The following is a 20,736-nucleotide window of genomic DNA, read 5'->3' as shown; positions in this document are numbered from 1 at the left end:
TTTCTTTTTTGAATTGAAATATGTTTAGTATAAAAAAGAGGGACTCAGCAAACTAGTATAAGTTGTTGACTATAATTGAATATAAATGTTTAAGTTCAATGTTCATACTAAAATATAATTAAATTTCTTATTGGAATTGAATTATACTAAATTGTGCCAACCAGATATCTTAAAGTGCTTTTTTTTTCCTTCTGACATTTTTATTTCATAATAGGCAAAGAACTGATAACTAAGTTTAGAAGTTACTTTATTGCTACTATGAGATACCGTTATTTAGCCATAAGTGGCACTTTATTCTTGGTTTATAGAGCATGCTTGAACAGTTTTCTGCCTTTTCGTGTGTATTGTTCTTACGATTACACGATTTGCTTTTAGTATTAAGACATTTCTAGGACTTTGTTTTTTGCTTTTATTATATCACATAATATAGTTGCTATCAGATCAATAGATGTTCTTTATAAGGAAAATATATAAGAAATTAGTTTCTTAACTAATAGTTGATAAATATAACAAATAGGCCACATTCTTTTGCATGTCTGTATAGTCACCATAAATTTTAAACCAGTGATTCCTAACCACAGGAAAGCATCAGCATAGTGAAATGAGACAGGGTTAAAAGTTGTAGGATTGCTTTCTATTTCTGTTGCTTTTGCCTATAACCTTCTCTGCTCAACTCAGAAATTAATTGGCATTTACTCATTCTTAATAGGATGATATATTAAAGTTCAGAAATATAACGAATTAAATAGTGTTTTAATGATAGGAATACTCTTATAGCTTCTGATGATTTGGGGGTCATTTTTACATGAATCAGGAGTATCTTACAAATTACCCCCCCACCTCTCACTCTTTTCCCCTCTTTTTGATACAGAATCTCGCCCTGTACCCCAAGACAAGTCTGGAATTCACCATGAGTTCGGGTTAGCTTTGAACTCTTAATTGTCCTGCCACAGCCTCCCAAGTGCTGGTTTTACAAGCATGTGCCACTATGCTGGGCACTCACTAGCATTCATTTTCAAGAAAAGTTTCCAAAATTCTGATTTTTGTTAGTGTCTTTAGGTTATCTAGTTAACCCAGTATTAGAGGGCCTTACCTCTGAATTAAGTGACTGGCAGGTGTTTTGGCAGAGACACATCTTTACAGTGTACACAAATGTTCCACATAAGGAACACAGTTTTTCTAACTCAACAACTATCTGCTGAATGAAGAAAATAGTTTGGAAATTAGTTTTGTTAAAATGCCTTTTTTATAATAATAGATTATTATAATATAATTATATGATATAATTGTGTTTTTTCTTTTTAAAATGAGTATTATTCTTGTAAATATAAAATGTAAAATACTCAGTAAGATCAGACTAATTGTTTGTTACACAGTATTTCACCTTGAAGGGGAAAACTGGAAAAGACAGAGTTGGACAAAATCTGTAATACCGAAATCTAGTTTCAAGCACTCCTTAGATCCTTATACAAAAGATACTTTCGTTTTTCTTATGCATTCTGGAATATTCTTTTGAAATGGTGGTTCTTTATGAGAGGTATACTTTTTGATTACTGTTGGTGCTGGGGATGTACCTCAACGATAGAGTGCTTGCCTAGTGTATACAAAGCTGTAAGCTCGGGGGCTGGAGAGATGGCTCAGTGGTTAAGAGCATTGCCTCATCTTCCAAAGGTCCTGAGTTCAATTCCCAGTAACCACATGGTGGCTCACAACCATCTGTAATGAGGTCTGGTGCCGTCTTCTGGCCTGTAGGCATATATGCAGACAGAATATTGTATACATAATAAATAAACAAACAAAAAATATTTTTAAAAAGCTGTAAACTCAATCCTAAGCCCTGCAAATAGCAGTAATAAAATTATTAACATTCTTAATGAATTATTAGTGAGTTCTTTTTTGTTTGTTTTGTTTTGTTTTTTTTTTTTGAGACAGAGTTTCTCTGTAGCATTGGAGCCTGTCCTGGAACTCACTCTGTAGACCAGGTTGGCCTCAAACTCAAAGAGATCTGCTTGCCTCTGCCTCCTGAGCGCTGGGATTAAAGGCATGAGCCATCACTGTCTGGCTATTAGTAAGTTCTTATGTTCAGGTCGTAGCTTAGCACTGTCCAAAACTGTGAGTATATACCATTGATCCATCTGTGTGTCTAGTTCTATTGAGGACTGATGTTCATTGTGCTTGAGAGCTATTCTGGCATTCCTAAAAGGGTATTCTGTAGTCCACATCTGGTATCAAAATCACCTTAGGTATTGGTTTAAAGTCCATATTCTTGTGCTTCAAAGTGCACTTTTTGAACTTGAATTTTTGGGTATGTATTTGGAAACTTGGAATTTTAATAAATATCTTAGAGTATTCTTTGTTGTGTGGAAGTCTGAGGACCATTGCAGTAAGATAGTTATTTATGGGCTAACTTAATAGGTCACAGTTTGAACTTAAAATGAACTACAATAGAAATTGTTGGGTTATATACTAGTACTAAGGGTACCCATGGTTTTCATTTGTATATGTAGTAGTGCCACATATATTTTTTTAAAATTTATTTCATGTGCATTGTTGTGAAGGTGTCAGATCCCCCAGAAACTGGAGGATAGGCAATTGTGAGTTGCCTTGTGGGTGCTGGGAATTGAACTCAGTCTCTCTGGAAAAGTAGCCACTGCTCTTAATCATTGAGCCACCTCTCCACCTCCATTTTTTTTAACTGTTTGTAGATTCAAATAAAAGATGTTTGAAAGAATGAGAAAGTCTTACATTAGGGAAGTAGTGCATTTCAGATAGAGATGAAATATTAAGAGAATATTTAAATTATTTGACCCATGGACACACATTTTAAATTTCCCTTCAAACTTTGGTGTAATAAAATACACATATTGTAAACGTTTGACATGAGGATAGATAAGCTATATGCTTATTGGTTATTTATATGCAGGATTGACTTTCCGATCCCAGCAATGGGTAGTCTGCTAATAGTCTTTTTTTTTTTTTTAAGAGTCTTCTTTATCATCTAATTCAATGATTCTCAGCCTTCCTAATGCTGTGACCCTTTAACACAGTTCCTTATGTTGTGCTGACCCCCAACCATAAAATTATTTTTATTACCACTTAACTAGTTTTGCTGCTGTTATGAATCATAATGTAAATATCTGATATGTAGGATATCTGATGTATGCCCCCCAAAGGAGTCTTAACCTACAGATTGAGAATCACTGATATAATTCCTATTTCTCTTGACTGAATTGCTTTGTTCCCCCCCAAAAAAATTATTGCATTGATATGAGCACAGCAAATGAGAGCATGTTTATTTGATATAAAAGATGCTAATCACAATTAACTAATTGACTTTTTTCTCATTTTAGGAACTTTATAGTCAGTGGCAGAAAAGTGGCCAATTTTTTCTGGACTCAATAGCACATAATATAACTTGGGATCCCACAGGTAAGGAATTTAAGAAGATTAGTTAGAGCAAATATCACTGAACTAGTTTGTTATTATTATTATTATTATGTATTTCATCTGTCAGACTGTGGTGAATGCAAAAGTAAATAAAGCAAATTGTACCCCTTTGCTTCAAGCAACAATTTTTGTTCTGTGGGTTGGAATTGCTACAGAGTTTTGTGGGAATGCCTTGTCTCTAATCCATGGATTACCTGAAGTACCTTGAAATGTGAATCTAATTAAAATCACATATTGATTGGGCTGGAAGATCAGAGAACTGGGAGCAGCCCCAGTTGCTTCTTTCCTCCCTTGTCTCGCAGTTCAAAAAGGTGCTGTCTACACCCCACCTCATCACTTCCTGTCTCCACCTCCCAAGTGCTGGGATTAAAGGTGTGTGCCCTAAGTGCTAAAATTAAAGGCGTGTGCCAGCACGGCTCAGCTTTCATGGTTAACTAATGACTAGCTCTGCCCTCTGATTCCCAGGCAAGCTTTATTTGTCAGAACACAAGCAAATACCACAAAACAGTACCTTACTTGTAAAGGATTCAAAAAAGACTTTGTTCACATATGTGGCCCTTTGGCGAGTTCCCTTGTTTTCCATGTCACCTCTCTCTCTCATGTGGCCTTTTCAGCAGAGTAGTATTTTTACATGGTGATTAAATTTTCAAATTGAAAGTTTAAACTACAAGTAGTCTTAAAGCCTCCCTTATCTAGGGGATTTTCCTGTTTCATTCTCTGTTCAAAACAAGGTAGGAATGTAGGTAGTCAAGAAATAAGAGAAAGATTCCATTCTTGTTGAAAGGTGTGGAAAAGGTATATTGCATGGGGGCCTAGCTATAGACTTTGTAAAATCATAGCTAATTTTTTTAAAAATATTTATTTATTATGTATACAACATTCTGTCTGTGTGTGCCTGCAGGCCAGAAGAGGGCACCAGACCCCATCACAGATGGTTGTGAGCCACCATGTGGCTGCCGGGAATCGAACTCAGGACCTCTGGAAGAGCAGGCAATGCTCTCAACCACTGAGCCATCTCTCCAGCCCCATAGCTAATTTTTATAACTCTTGAAAGCTCTGAATTTACAGATAAGAAAATTGAAATTCAAAGACTGCCCAACTAGATCCAGTTTGGATGGCTAATTAAATGATGTAGACAGATGGATTTATGAATTTCTTACCTAAGTTTGTGCTTTTGCTGGACTTTTTCTTTTCTTTGTTTCCTTTTTTTCCCCACCTCCCTCCTTTCTCTCTCATTGCATTTTGTTAGGATTTCTTATAGGATCCTGAGTGAGGGATCATTTCCAAGAGTATGGCCTCCCTACCAGTTGCTGTAACACACAGTAAAATGTCTTTTCTCTCTCTGAACTGATAACCTGTAGATAACCAGGGAGGAGTGGGTGCTCATTGGTCCTCCCCCAGTTATCTGTTAATAATCCTCAAGGAAAGGACAGGATCCATGGGATCATTTCCTTCCAGAGCAGGATGTTAACAGGTCTGGTCTTTTAAAAAAATATTATTCTTTTGTTTTTACACACACACACACACACACATGTGTATATATATTAAGATTACATTATGTGTATATATGCATGGGCGTGTATATGCTGTGGTTCATATATGGGGTCAGTGGAAAATTTGCAGGAGTTGGATCTGTCCTTCCATCATGAGAGTTCTGGGACTAGAACTCAAGTCATCAGACTTACAAGTAAATGCTTTTACCCAGTGAACCTTCTAACCAACCGGAAATAGTTCTTTTTAGAAACTGTGTTACATGTTCTAGTATTATAAGATTCTTGAGTCTGTATCTTAACTCAGTGTTAACTATCTACAATAATACATGGTGAATAATACATCTGTATATTTCTTTAGGTAATCGTCTTTTAACTGGTTCCAGCTGTCTGCAGCTCTGGTGTAATACTAACTCAAGAAAGCCAACTGAAGATGAAAATCCAGATAGAACAGGTCTTAACTTTGGAGATTGGGTGTGCATTTGGCATTGCAAGTAAGCATTTGACTAGATAGTTTAATTGGTAAACCTGTCCTGCCATTTTTTATTTTATAAGTTGTTTCTATATCATTTTTTAATTTATTCACTGTATGAACAGACAATAGAATCTAGAGTTAGACTAAATTGTACTTGGGTTGGCAGTGAGATTGCTCACTGTGTAGTTGCTTGCTATAAAGCCCAACAACCTAAGTTCAGAACCCATGTGGTAGAAGGAAAGGACTGATTCCATTCCAAGTTGTCTTTTAACCTCCACACAATTGTCATTTATGTTATGTTGCCGTTGGACAATTAAAAATGGTGTATGGAAATATATTTTCTAAATACATCAAAGCTAGAAATTGAAAGAGAAGGAAAAATTAATAGATTTGACTATACAAATAAAACATTTCTTTTAGGAAATAAAAGTTGGAGTGGAAATAGGTGCAGTTTTGCGGTTAATGCGTTCTTTTAAAAATAAGATTGGTTAGAAAAGAGCGGATCATATATTAACAGAAGTGAGCTATGAAGATGTGAAGAGTTGCAGTATGTGTAACTAACTGACATTTTAAAAAACAATTTAAATTTATTTTATGTGAATTGGCATGAGGATGTCAGATCCCAGGGAACTGGAGTTACAGACAGTTGTGAGCAACCATGTGGGTGCTGGGAATTGAACCCGGGTCCTCTAGAAGAGCTGCCAGTGCTCTTAACTGCAAAACTATCTCTCCAGCCCCACTAACAGATTTTACGAGTTGAGTGACTTATTCATAAGTAAAAATGTGAAATGGCTGGACATTGGTGGCACACAAGGCAGAGGCAGGCAGATCTCTGTGAGTTTGAGGCCAGCCTGGTCTACAAGAGCTAGTTCCAGGACAGGCTCCAAAGCTACAGAGAAGCCCTGTCTCGAAAAACCAAAAAAGAAAAAAAAGTGAAATGTCCTGAAAGAAGATTATAAATAATGTCAATTAATAGTGGCTATTCAAAGTAAAAAGTATATTATGAACTGTTGACAGCAAATTAATATTTTCTTTCTAAAAATTTCTTTCATAGACATTTATAACTATGACTCTGTAGGCTTATTTTTTTCATATATTTTGTTAGCATTTTCAGGTTTCCATCATTCAACAGATTTTTTTTTTTTTTGGTTGCCTAACATGTTCCAGGCATTTGTAAAATTGCTTGGATGTTGCATTGAACAGTTAAGGGAAGATCAGTGTTTAACAGGGAAACTGGAATAACAGAATGAAATTCTTCTTACTCCATTTTATATGAGGTAGTAATAGAGTGTTATCAGTTACCAGATGACCACAAAGCAGACCTATATGCTAAATTTGCAGAAGGTATCATGAGAACAAACCTCTTAATATGTGGAAGAAGAATAGACTTTTGCATAAATTATCTTTTAGAAGAAACTATACTTTGTTTTTATGCCTAATCTGTCTCATATTTGCAAATCAAGATAAGAATTTTTCAGCTGTCCAGCAACCACACCTTGGTTTTGACATTTTCCTTTAACTTACTAAAGGGGGGGGGACTTAACTCTTCCTATAGGTATATTGAAAGGTTTCCATGAAATAAAAAAAGAACATAAAAATCTACTTTGTGTATTTGTGAGAAGGGAGGGAAGACTGTTTAAGCTCAGAGAGCACAACAGTAACTTAGAATAGGCACAACAACTTGATTTGATACTTTCTTATTAAAGTCCAAGCTCAGAGACTGCATGTTTTGATTTAGGATCAGTTTAAGATGACTAGCATACACCTCAAAGTTCAATTTTGATCACATTCCTTACTGGTGATGTGTTTAAAACACTGAACTTGTTTTACATAAGAATTTTGAAGACAAGAGTAAGCAAGGTAATTGAAAGAGAACTGGAGGTCACATTGGAAAATCACCCTGAAAGAAATGAGTGTCATCCAAGTTCTGTATGTATGACTGTTTAACTTGTGGCTAGAGTGACATGCACAAGACATAGAACGATAGAAGGGAACTGTTTATACATCATTGTGAAGACATTTGGGGAGGAGGGAAATGTCTTGTTATATTGCTCAGGCTGGTACTTTGGCATTGCTACTGGCCATTACTTTCCTGTTTCTGTGACAAACACCATGACCAAGACAGTTATAGAAGAAAGTGTTTAATTGGGTTTGCTTTTAGTTTCTGAAGGCTAGAGTTCATGATGGAGGAACAAAGGCATGGTGACAGGAACAGCTGAGAGCTCTTAATCTTGATTGGCAAAAGGAGGCAGAAAGAACACATGGCAGTGGCACAAGTCTCTTGAAACCTCAAAACTTGAATCCGGTGACACACCTCCTCCAACAAGATCACACCTCCTAATCCTTCACAATCAGTTTCACCAACTGGGAACCAGTATTCAAACATATAACCCATGGTGGCCATTGCCATTTAAACTAGAACCACCATATCCAGATGCCTTTGTCTTTCTGTTTACCTGAAGGAATCCAGAAATTTCTGAGGGATTGAGTAGGAATGCTAGGATTTGGTTTGCTTTTAGAAAGACTACTGTAGTTGCTGTTCTAAGAAAAGACGAGGATCTTGCTATGCTGGCCCTGAATTCAGTCATACTGCCTCAGTTTCCTGAGTGCTGGGATTACAGGCCAGCACTCTCAGCACATTTTTGTGATTTAGTTTAAGACTATCTCAAAGATTAACCGGATGAGTGATAATGAGTGTACAGGCTGGTGAGGTGGCTACGTTGGGTAAATGTTTTCTATACATGCATGAGGATCTGAGTTTGGATGCCCTGCATCCATGTAAAAGACAGACAATCGCTCATGTGTATAATCTCAGTGTGAGAGGTGGTAGACCAGCAATAGGATGATGCAAGCACTTGTTTACCAGCCAGCCAGTCTAGCTAAAAGACAAGCTCTAGGTTCAGTGAGAGATTCTGTCTCAAAAAATAAGGTGATAAGAGAGTAAAACGTCTGTGTGTTGGTTGGGTTTTCATCAATTTGACACAGACTAGTAATCTGAGAAAATGGAACCTCAGCTGAGTAAATGTTCCCTTTAAGCAAACCTGTGGGAGCATTTTCTTGGTTGATAATTGTTAAGAGCTCTGTCCACAGTAGATGGTACTGTCCCTGGGCAGAACCTTAGTGTATATAAGAAAGCAAATTAAGAAAGCCAGGAGCAGCAAGCTGGTAAGCAGCATTCTTTCATGACTTCTATTTTAGTTTATGTCCCCAGATTCCCACTCTGCATTTCTCCTCTGACTTCCCTTCATGGTGTACAATAAGCTGTAAGATGAAATGAACCCATTTCTTAAGTTGCTTTTGATCATGATGTGAGCATGAATGTTTGCTTTCCTATGAACACACAGACACACACATACAGTAAGTATGAATGTTCATTGCATCAATTTGTTGCAGCAAAAATGAGGAAATAGTTGTGAACTAGTAGATATTCTAAAGCATTGTATGGTTTACCATGGAAAACCATAAGCCAATGAAATAATGATGTAGGTCTTTATACTTAGACATATAAACACATCATATACATCTGGATGCAGAAATGTTCACATTTTTAAATAAGTAAATGCTGCTAACAGTGTAAACTATAAATATCTTGTTTCTCACTAAATATGATCTTGTTTCCAACCTTTCCTCCTGTTTTTCTTTTGTAGAAATTAGATGAGAGGGGATTAGAAAGAAAAGGTGTGAAAAATCCATGTACTAATACATTGACTGATGTATGTCTGAGGAAGAATGCTATGATAGTAATGAGACTATAGGTTGTTACATTTTCTTTTTTTTATCCATTAGTGTTTTGAATATATTTATTATATGTAAAAGTTGGGAGTATTTTACTATAAAAAAATTGTAACAAAAGTTCCCTTACAGGGTTGGGGGTAGAGCTCAGTGATCTAATGCTTGGCTTGATCCTAGCACTGTGCCAGAAAGAAGAAAAAAGCCTATTTGACATGCTTTGCTAATCAGTTTGACACAGTTACAGTTAAGCATGAATTTAAATGAAGAAAAGGAAAGCAGTAATAATGCTGGGAATTTCCAGTATATATGAGTGTTAGGAACAAAAGGCAATATGGGATAATATGCCAAAATTTCTTTGAGAAGACAAGGCAAGTATGTACTAAGTAGGTAGGTGAATTTGGGTAACTGAGTTCATGATTATTTAAATTCCTTTAACACACGTGAAACCTTTTATTAAGTAAATGTTATCCCAGATAAAGGCAAAATTTATTTTAAAACATTGTTGTCTGAAAAATGTATATTGGAATATTAGAGATCCATGGCTCTGAAAGTTAGATATCCAGATTAAAAACAGAAATTATTCTTACCTCTAAAGGGAAATTGCTGTTACTTTGATATTAGATGTACAAAGGTTTTTCATTTTTTATTTTTCCATTCAAAAATTTCCACTTCCTCCCGTCCCCCTCCTTACTCCCCCACTCGCCCTCCTTCCTCCTTCCTCCAGTCTTAAGAGAAGGCAGGATACCCTGCCCTGTGGGAAGTTCAAGGCTCTTCCTCCTCCATCCAGGCCTAGGAAGGTGAGCATCCAAACAGACTAGAGTCCCAGAAAGCCAGTACATGCAGTAGAAACCAGTCCCAGTGCCATTATCAATGGCTTCTCAGCCCCCATTGTCAGCCACATTCAGAGAGTCTGGTCTGATCACATGCTTGTTCAGTCCCAGTCCAGCTGGATTTGGTGAGCTCTCATTAGATCAGGCACACTGTCTCAGTGGGTGGACCAACCCCTCATGGTCCTGACTTCCTTGCTTAACTTCTCCCTGCTTCTGCTCTTCAACTGGACCTTGGGAGCTCAGTCCAGTGCTCTGATGTGGGTCTCTGTCTCCATCCATCGCCGGATAAAGGTTCTATGGTGATATTCGAGATATTCATCAGTGTGACTATGGGATAAGGCCAGTTCAGGCACCCTCTCCTCTGCTGCCCAAGGGCCTAGCTGGGGACATCCCCATGGACACCTGGGATCCCCTCTAGACCCAAGTCTCTTGCCAACCCTAAAATGACTCCCTTAATTAAGATATCTTCTTCCCTGCTCTTATATCCGCCCTTCCTCCATCTCAACCCTCCACTCCCCTAAGCTCTCCCCAATCCTTGCCTTCTCCCTTCTCTCTCCCCCTTTTCCCTTCCCCCCACCTCCACCCCCATGCTCCCAACTTTTGCCCGGCAATCTTGTCTGCTTCCAATTTCCAGGAGGATCTATATATGTTTTTCTTTGGGTTCACTTTATTATTTGGCTTCTCTAGGCTTGTGAACTATAGGCTTAATGTCCTTTGTTTATGGCTGGAGTCCACTAATGCGTGAGTACATACCATATTCGTATTTTGGGGTCTAGATCATCTCACTCAGGATAGTGTTTTCTATTTCTATCCATTTGCATGCAAAATTCAAGATGTCATTGTTTTTTACCTCTGAGTAGTACTCTAATGTGTATATGTTCCACACTTTCTTTATCCATGCTTCCATTGAGGGGGATCTAGGTTGTTTCCAGGTTCTGGCTATTACAAATATGCCAAATCAAATAAATAAACCAAATCAAATAAATAAACAAAAGTTTCTCAACAACAACAGCACCAAAGAACTTGAGTCAACCTTTAGAGTCAGACATGGTACTCTGTAGTTCTAGCTATGTGTTGTAGAGGCAGGAGGACTACTTAACCTGGTGTTAAGACCTAACATGAACCACTTTGCTAAACATTATCTTATAAGTAGAAAAAAGTGAGTGTGAAATTATTACCAAAAAAATCTGTAAGAATATGGAACTGCTGGTGTTGAATTTGAAGAGTGCTAATTATTTTGAACCTAGTTTCCTTGCCGATTATCCCTTCTCTGTTTAATTTACAGAACTGCTTCCCAAGTTCATTTAATGAAATTTTCACCAGATGGAGAATTTTTTGCCACTGCTGGAAAGGTAAATTTTGAAAATACTGTTGCCAAATTGTGTATCTGTACTACATTATATTTTAAGATTATGTGTACACCTGCCCTTGTGTGTACATGCGTGTGGTACTTGTGCAGGCATGTGCACAGAGTAAAGGGTGAGTAGTATATTTCCTGATCAGTGTTCACCTTATTATTTACTGAACCTGAATCTCATTGTGGGCTAAATTGACTGGTCAGAGCCCTCCATGGTCTTCTGTCCCTGCCTTCCCAACTGGGATTGCAGGCAAGCACTGTGGCACCTGACTTTTTTTTTTTTTTTTTTTTTTTTTTTTTTTTTTTTTTTTTTTTTTTTTTTTTTTTTTTTTGCTTTTTCGAGACAGGTTTCTCTGTGGTTTTGGAGCCTGTCCTGGAATTAGCTCTTGTAGAAACTCAGATCCTCTTACTTATGTGGCACACTCTAGCCATTGAGCTGTCTCCAGCCTCTTCTACTTTATTTTTGAACTTACAAACATTAACTGACTTTTTCTTGTTAGTATTACACCCTTACTTGATTTTTGGCTTAAGGGTAAAGAAGCCCTTAATTTCATTTTTCCTGACCTTTTTGTTCTCCTTAGGATGACTGTCTTCTAAAGGTATGGTATAATGTAGAAAACTGGCGGCCAGCTGTTACCTCTCCAGATAAAAATTCAGAAAAACAATCCCAAGGAGAAATTGACTTTTCTTTTGTATATCTGGCCCATCCACGAGCTGTAAATGGATTTTCCTGGCGTAAAACAAGCAAATATATGCCAAGGTCAGTTGATTGGTTGTAATGTCACTGTGTGTTATAAGAACATAACGAATTTGACTGGTTTTCTTACTTGGAGCCTTTGAAGATCAGGGTTATAGTTGATTGTTCCAGGCTACATAGGTCTGGTCAAGTATGGTTCATGGCTACTATAGGGACCTCAAAGGGAATTTAAGACCAAGATAATTTATTTCCATATCAGATGTCTTTGTCACAGAGTTCTACATGTTTTTATTTTCTTTATATTTTCTATCTTATTGTATTTCCTTATACAGATTGATGTTTGTGTGGACTTCTTTTGACAGTTATTATCTTCATTTTGTATTTGCTGTTGTATATTCTGACATTCTTTTTTAAAACAAGCAAACAAATTATCCTTTATTGAAAAGACAACTTTGAGAAAAATAGAGGTAATTCTTTATATTATCATGCCCTGAGTTAGATATTTTTCTAACCCATACAAGCTCAGAAATGTGTACCTGTTAGTACATTTTTTTTTCCCTGTGGTCCTTGAAAAACTTAGTTTCACATAGAATGTTTATGGTAAGTTACATAGATCTAGTAAGTACATCTAGAAATCCATCTTGTACTGCATGGCAGTGATAGTTTGGTTATCCTACTCTTAGCCTTTGTAGTGCTGTTGAGTTTTAACATCTGAGATATCAAGTAGAATTGTAATGTTGTACCTAAGTCATTTCTTGAGTTTATTTTGCTCTTTTGGACCAACAGGATATACTTAGATTTTTGAACTGCAGTATAGTAGGTACTGTGCTTATTCTAGCCCTCTAGTCAAAGTTCCTAGAGAAATTCTAGGAAAAGTAGTAATTCTGTTCTTAATTTGTAGAGTTTTCAAGTTAAGAGAATGGTCTAAGTAATCAGTTTTGTCAGCTGAAAAAAACTTCGCCTCAGATTCACTTATGTTCCTAATACTCTGTTGCCTACATACATAAAGATGTGTTTTGAATAAAATGATCTAATTGTGTATGTTAACTCTTATTTTGAAAGTTGTGAGTGACTCCAGCTTGGTCATCACAAATTTGTCTTTTAAACCTATCTGAAGAGTACTGTTTTACAGTAACTAACTTATTCTGATACATAATAAATGAAAATTATCATTTGTTGATGCTACAACCATGAAAATACTAAACAGGCTTATAATCACTGAATTTTCTAAGGACTAACTGAAAAGTTTTGACAGAGTCATCACAGTGAAGGCTGAAGCAGACTTTTAGGGGCACCTGCAAATAACAATGAAGCATTTTTAGTTACTCTCCCATCTCTGCCTATGGACCATTTTATTATGTTATGGTCTCTTTCTCTTTTTAATGTGGCAAAGTTGAACACAAAGAGACTGTTGGATTGAGAAAGAACAGTAGACATGTTTGTTTAGTGAACGTATACTTCACTATTTAAAAAGTGATGACTATAGGGCAGGTTGGGAGGTTTGGTGATACCCTGCAGGAACCTCCAAACGTTGGCTGGAGATAACAGGTTGCAGTACCATCTTAGCTTCTGATTTCATCAGTATAAATCAGATGTGGAAGAGCTTTCTGTGAGGTTAGACATTGTTTGTTGCTGATTTTATGTGATGTGTCAGCTTTGTATCAATATGATAGACCAGTGGTTCTCAGCCTATGGGTCAGGGTTGAATGGCCCTTTTTACAGAGGACACCCAGGACCATAGGAAAACACAAATATTTACATTATTGTTTATATTATGATTCATAATAGTAGCAAAATTGTAGTAATGATGTAGCAACGAAAATAGTTTTATGGTTGGTGGTTAATACAACATGAGGAACTGTATTAAAGGGTTTCAGCATTAGGAGGTTGAGAGCCACTGTGATAGGCCATCAAGGGTATAACAAATGTTATAGAAATGAGGAAGGAGAGCTCTAGTCAATTTCATGAGGTACTTAGAGAACACTGCAACTAAGAAGGAAGCAAGGGAGACCCTACCAAAGATATGTATATATAATTTCTATATCATATATATGTATGTATGTATATGTATGTATACACACACTTAACCCTAACCCCAATCCTAACCAGTAGTTTATATAATCTAGATATTGACTAGATATCTTGAGGATTACCTGCCAGTTTTTTGTATTGACTAGATATCTTGAGAAGTCAGTTGAAGCTGTACACACACTAAGATCATTACTCTCACCTGTTTTTGATTTGTGACCTTTCTGACTTGTTTTGTTTCTCTTAAATTCTTTCACTTCATCTGATTGCCATCTAGCTCACCCTAAAGTTACTACTTTCTACTCTTCCTTTGTAGATATTTCTACTCTGCTAGTTACTTATTGACAATATGAACCTTGAACTTTTGGTATTGTCTCTTGAACCTTTGACTTTTGTTATTGTCTTTTGATTTATTTTCTTCTTGATATATTTGCTTATTTTTTAGTTTCATTACTATGGTTTATATATATGAACACATAAGATAGAGGATTTAAGTATAGGCAAAGGATAGAAGAAAGGAAATGGAAAGGAATGGATGTGTTTTGGTGATGAGGTATGAGAAGCAAGAAGTCCAGGAAGAAATAAAGAGGGGGAGGTAAGGGGTAACACAGGGAAGAAGAGACGAAAATGTGGCCTAGAGAGGCTGAGAGTAATGTCAGAGGACAGAGAAAGGGAAGAATGGAGAAGTCATGAAAAAGAGGAATGCGAAAGAATAGAAAGAAAGGTGGGTGAGAGTGTCCGGCAGGGAGAAAGGTGAGAAAATGGATTAGGGAAGTTCAGGTTGACAAGGTAATCATGGCAAACATGGTTTTTGCTGCATTTTTCTTTTGTGCTACTTGTCTTTAATCATATAGAGATGGATGATAAGGTGGTTACTGTAGAATATTTGATTTCGCCCCCTTAGCTTTTTTCCCTTTTGTTCTTGGTTTGCTGCCCACTCTCAGCCCCTCTTTCATTTGATTTCTTTGTGATAATGACTATATATGCTTTTATTTTGAGAATGCCATAAGAGAAAATAACCAAAAGTTCAGAATTACCGAGGATGGATTTGGTTTGTGCAAGTCTGTCATGAATTTTCTTGCACATCACTGCTTTGGACTTAGGCAGGCAGGAAAAGGATAAGGATACTGTATGGTTACATCAGCTTCTTAATGACTTTGCTTTGCAGAAAGTAAATCTTGAGCATTATGAAATAGTTAAAATAATGGTCATTCACTGAATAAATAGGAAAGGTTTTGGGGGTTTTTTTGTTTGTTTTGTTTTGTTTTTAAGAGACAGGGTTTCTATGTGGAACTTGCCTTGGAACTCACTCTGTAGACCAGGCAGGTCTTGAACACTCAGATCCTCCTGCCTCTGCCTCCTGAGTGCTGGGATTAAAGGTGTGTGCCACCACTGCCTGACTCATTTTTTTTTTTTAAGATTTTATACATATGATGGAAGCTAGAAGAGGGTGTTGGATTCCCTGGAACTGAAGTTAACTGGGCTTAATTAGTGCTAGGAATCAAACCCTGGTTCTCTACGGTTAGGAGCAGCCACCTAACCTTAGGAGCAGCCACCTAACCGTTGAGCATATCTCTGGCTTTTACTTGGTTATGTGTTTAAGTATGTATAGAAACACTGCAGAATGTTTATGATGCATTGTTATGTAATTAGTATTGTCTCTAAAATATTTTTATTCCTCAGGGCTTCTGTATGTAATGTATTATTGACTTGCTGTAAAGATAATGTATGTCGTCTTTGGGTAGAAACATTTTTACCAAATGACTGCTTGCTATATGGAGGTGATTACAACCACTGGTGTGAACCAATTAATTTAACAAATAACTTCAAGAGAAATGCTTCCAGTAAAGACCGAGTTCAAAGCGCTCTAGAAGTAAGTGTTTTCATTATTTTGTGTGTTTCTACAGATTTTAAAATCTTTAATATTTTTTCTTTCAGCTATACAGTAATATAAGAAGTAGTATACCTTAGGAAATCAATTATCAGCAATGTTCCTTTTATCTTCTTAAGAAAATACACTTAAGTTGTTTTTTTTGTTTGGTTTTGTTTTGTTTTTGGAGACAGGGTTTCTCTGTGTAACAGTCCTAGCTGTCCTGTAACTAGCTCTTGTAAACCAGACTGTCCTGGAACTCCCAGAGATCCACCTGCCTCTGCCTCCTGAGTACTGAGATTAAAGGCATGCACCACCACTGCCTGGCCTCTTAAATATTTTTTATAACACATAAATGGTCTTTAATTATGTGATTAATCTTAGTTTAACTAAACCCAAATGATAGTAACAGTTGACTTAACGAATGTAAAGTCTGAGAATGCAAAGATTTGATTATAAATTTTATTTTCTCTTAGTGTTCATGGTAGATTTGTTCACTGTATTCTGCTGTACCCTTTGTTATTTTCAGACCCACCAGAGCACGAGTGTTCATTTTACAAGCATTGACAGCAAAAATCAATGTTTGATGTTTGGGCTAATTGAATATAGAACAAATTTTGCTCTTTGGATATGAAGTTTTACACTGTAGTTCCAGGATGCTCTCAGTCTCATGCCAGTCATCCTGTCTCAGTGTTCTGGGATTATAGTGTGAGTCCATTTCTGATTGAAAATGGAATAAAAATACTGACTCTTAGTGGGTTTTTTTTCCTTTCCTTTTCATTTCCTTTTTTTTTTTCCCTCTTCCCCCAAATGTTTTCTCTATGTAACCCTGGCTGTCTTGAAACTCCCTCTGTAGACAAGACTGACTTGGAACTCAGAGATCTGCCTGCCTCTGTCTCCCAAATTCTGGGATTAAAAGTGTCCATTAACACACCTAGCTTTTTACTGCCCCCACCCCCCACTGCTCTCCCCCCACACAGGGTTTCTCTATCTTTGGAGCCTATCCAGGAACTAGTTCTTGTATGTCAGGCTGGTCTTGAACTCACAGCAATTTGCCTGTTTCTACATCCCCAGTGCTGGGATTGAAGGCATGTGCCACCACCACCTGGCACTGTTTTCTTAGTATTAAAGCATAAAGTGTCTAGAAAATGTTTTCTTTTAAATTTGTATGGGTATTGGACATGTCCTAGTTAGGGTTTCTATTGCTGTGAAGTAACACCGTGATCATGGTAACTCATATAAAGAAAAACATTTAGTTGGGGTGGCTTACTGTTTTGAGAGGTTTTGTTCATTATTGTGGTGGGACATGACTGTGTATGGGCAGGCATTGTGCTGAAGAAGGAACTGAGAGTCCCACATCTTGATCCTTATGTAGGCCCCAGTAAGCTTATGGAGGCTATTTACATTTAAATTACCACAGAGCAACTTTTTTTTTCTTCTGCTATTTTGAGACAGGGTCTCAATATGTAGCTTTGGCTGTCTTGGAACTCATTCTTTAGACCAGGATAGACTCAAAGCCTCAGAATCCGTCTGCCTCCTCCTCAAGAGTACTTGGGATTAAAAGCATGCACCATGATGCCCAGCTGAACAACTATTTTTTAATGGCTCAGAATCTAATTAAACTGTATTGTATATTAAACAATAGAATGGCTTTGTGTAATAAGTACATTATAAAGTATTAGATTAGGAATCTTTGCTCTACTTTGCATCTTACTAGCTAGATAGCCTTAGGTTCTACGTGAACTATTTTATGTTATAAAATACTAAAATAGCAGTGTTTAAGCTGGATACCATACAAGATCAGATACAAACCAGATAACCTCGTACATGATGGTAATAACATTCACTACTTTGTAATTACAGAGAGTAAGCTGTGGAGAAATCTGTACACAGACAACATCTTGGTTGTATTTTGTTTTGCTTTTGGAGACAAGGTCTCATTCTATAGCATTGGCAGGCTCACTATAGAAGACCAGGCTAGCCTAGAACTCAGTCAGAGGTTTTCCTGCTTCTCTCCTAGGTGTCAAGATTCAGGTGTCTACCATTATGCCCACCCTATTAGTTTTTGGAGTGTTTTTTGCTAATTGGCTGGTTGTTTTTTATTCTATTTTACTTTTAAGTTCTGGAAGTTGATTTTAGATGTTGAAAAACAAATGTGAAAAGATAGGTCAGATACGTATTCTTCAACATTCAAATTTGTGTGCAAAGAGGTTTTTTTTATATATGAATTTACATAAAATAACATATATGCCATTCTGACAGTCATAGTGTGGCAGTCATTTTACTTTGTTTTAATTTATACAGGTAAATCTGAAACCTTTCCGTAGAGGTCGGAGGAGATCACTTGCTCTTGTAGCACATACTGGCTATCTGCCTCATCAGCAGGATCCTCACCATGTCCACAGGAACACACCTCTACATCCTAATGCACTTTGTCACTTTCATATTGCAGCCAGCATCAATCCAGCCACAGGTAATTGACTCTGTAGTGAAATATGAATTATTAGACTAGCAAAGCCACATAATCTCAATCTACCTATGAATTTGGAGATTTAATTATTTACCACTTGACTAAATATTTTCTGTGAATATGAAAATCAGGAGCCACAGCTGAGGGACTTAAAGTAGTATGTCAAAATATTTCTTTAATAAAATAAAAGGTAATATTTGCACATAATTAATACCACCTTTATAGAAGGAGGGCAGTAAATGACTTTTTACTTTAGTCCATTTCCTTAGAATGAAACTACAGTTTTTTTTTTATATCTTATAGAATATCATCCCTTCTCCCTTTTTCCTGTCTTTTTAGATATAGTCTCATCATATAACCAAGGATGGCTTTGGTAGTATAGAATACTCTTTTTTTTTAATTGATATTTATTGAGCTCTACATTTTTCTCTGCTCCCTTCCTTTCCTTCCCCCTCCTCCCTTCAGTCTTCCCCCAGGGTTCCCATCTTGTCTTTTTCTACTTCCTACTTCCTATGTAGATTAGATCTATGTAAGTCTCTCAGTGTTCTCATTGTTGTCTGTTTTCTGGGATTGTGTTTTGTAGGCTGGCTTTCTTTGCTTTATCTTTAAAAATCACCTATGAGTGAGTACATCTGATAATTGTCTTTCTGTGTCTGTGTTACCTCACTCAAAATAATGTTTTCTAGCTCCATCCATTTTCCTGCAAAATTCAAGCTGTCTTTATATTTTTCTGCTGTGTAGTGCTCTATTGTGTAAATGTACCACATTTTCCTTATCGATGCTTTGGTCAAGGGGCATTTAGATTGTTTCTAGGTTCTGGCTATGACAAACAAAGCTGCTATAAACATAGTTGAGCACATGTCCTTGTGGCACGATTGAGCATTCTTTGGCTATATACCCAAAAGTGGTATTACTGGGTCTTGAGGAAGGTTGTTTCCTGATTTTCTGAGAAATCGCCACACTAACATCCAAAGGGGTTGTACCAGCTTGCATTCCCACCAGCAATGCAGAAGTGTTCCCTTTTCCCTGCAACCTCTCCAGCATAAGTTGTCATCAGTGTTTTTGATCGTGATCATTCTTTCAAGTGTAAGATGGAATCTCAGAGTTGTTTTGATTTGTATTTCTCTGATGACTAAGGATCTTGAGCATTTCCTTAAGTGCCTTTCAGCCGTTTTAGATTCCTCTATTTAGATCTGTACTCCATTTTTTTATTGGATTATGTATTCTTTTGGTGTCCAATTTCTTGAGTTCTTTGTATATTTTGGAGATCAGACTATAGAATATTCTTAAGCATCAATTAAACATAACCAATTTCCATGGAGCTGGAAATAGCAGTATTGTACTTTTCAAGAAAATTTAGCAATCACATTATCAGTTAATTTCTTGAATAGAATTTTTCCCACCAGAATGAGCTCTGCTAAGTCAAAGCATAGAGGTACTTTTCATAGGATTAAAAATTACTTTTGATCATGGCATTTATTTGGTTGACAGTACTCCTAGTTGTAAAAGTATCCGCAAGCCAAGAAAATATCTATATCAGTATATTTATCTTCATTAAAACATTACTTCAGTTTTGGAATGACCACCTTTATCAAATACATTTATTGACTGCTTATAAATACAATTACCTATAAGGTCAGTGGCATAATTTTGAAGGTCCCTGTTGAGTGAGGAACAGTATTAGATACTCAATGATATGAATGATTGGTTTGATTGCATTACCTCAAAAAATGAAGTAAATTAAAAAATCAGCAATATTATAAGAATTAAAGAAAACTTGATTTCTCATATTACTGAAAAAAGCCTAAGAAATTATTGATATAAAAACTCAGTTCAAGTATGGCATCTCTTTGACATGCTTTCAATAAAGACAATTAAAACTTTCTTTAGATTGAAAATCACTAAGAGAAATTGTAGTGGCATTTCAATTGTATTTTAATAAATAAAGACTGCCTGAAGATTTGAGAGTGAAACAGTCCCACTGGTCAGCCTTACAGACCAGATGATGGTAACATACACCTTTAATTGCAGTAACCACAATGACACACCTTTCATCCCAGTATGGAAATCGTGTGGTGCATGCTTTTAATTCCAGTGGTGCATGCCTTTAATTCCAACACTAGAGCGGAATACAAGATGGAGGGGAGACAGCTCTCAGACACAGTTTCCTTCTCGGATTCCAGGAGTCAGGATCGCCATTTCAGACTGAGGTTGAAGAAAGAGCCAGTGGCTGGCTGTTTTACTTTTGGGATCTTCAGTTTGAACCCCAATTTCTGACCCTGAGTTTTTATTAATCATGCTTCATTTGGTACCCAAAGTTTTGGGGTACAAATTCATGTG

The 20,736-nt window shown here is 36.7% G+C and overlaps 2 protein-coding genes across 3 annotated transcripts in view; both read left to right on the top strand.

The window, feature by feature from the left end:
* Positions 1–20,736, top strand: part of LOC126505971 (dmX-like protein 1) — a 1,144,103-nt gene that overhangs the window by 1,013,769 nt on the left and 109,598 nt on the right. The gene's annotated exons all lie outside the window — the stretch shown is intronic.
* LOC126505967 (dmX-like protein 1) overlaps positions 1–20,736 on the top strand; it is a 102,548-nt gene that overhangs the window by 4,766 nt on the left and 77,046 nt on the right. For both annotated transcript variants that reach the window (XM_050149210.1, XM_050149211.1), the window contains exons 3-8: positions 3,351–3,429; positions 5,299–5,431; positions 11,260–11,326; positions 11,913–12,091; positions 15,740–15,929; positions 18,231–18,399. In XM_050149210.1, the coding sequence (XP_050005167.1) occupies positions 3,351–3,429; positions 5,299–5,431; positions 11,260–11,326; positions 11,913–12,091; positions 15,740–15,929; positions 18,231–18,399 (817 nt within the window). The remainder of the gene's footprint in view (positions 1–3,350; positions 3,430–5,298; positions 5,432–11,259; positions 11,327–11,912; positions 12,092–15,739; positions 15,930–18,230; positions 18,400–20,736) is intronic.

This window comes from Alexandromys fortis, unplaced genomic scaffold (genome assembly GCF_014885135.2).
Source record: "Alexandromys fortis isolate MF-2015 unplaced genomic scaffold, M_Fortis_MF-2015_v1.1 scaffold_60, whole genome shotgun sequence".
NCBI lineage: Eukaryota > Metazoa > Chordata > Mammalia > Rodentia > Cricetidae > Alexandromys > Alexandromys fortis.
The sequence above is the reverse complement of the archived record's forward strand: the minus strand, read 5'-3'. Positions and strand labels throughout refer to the sequence as shown.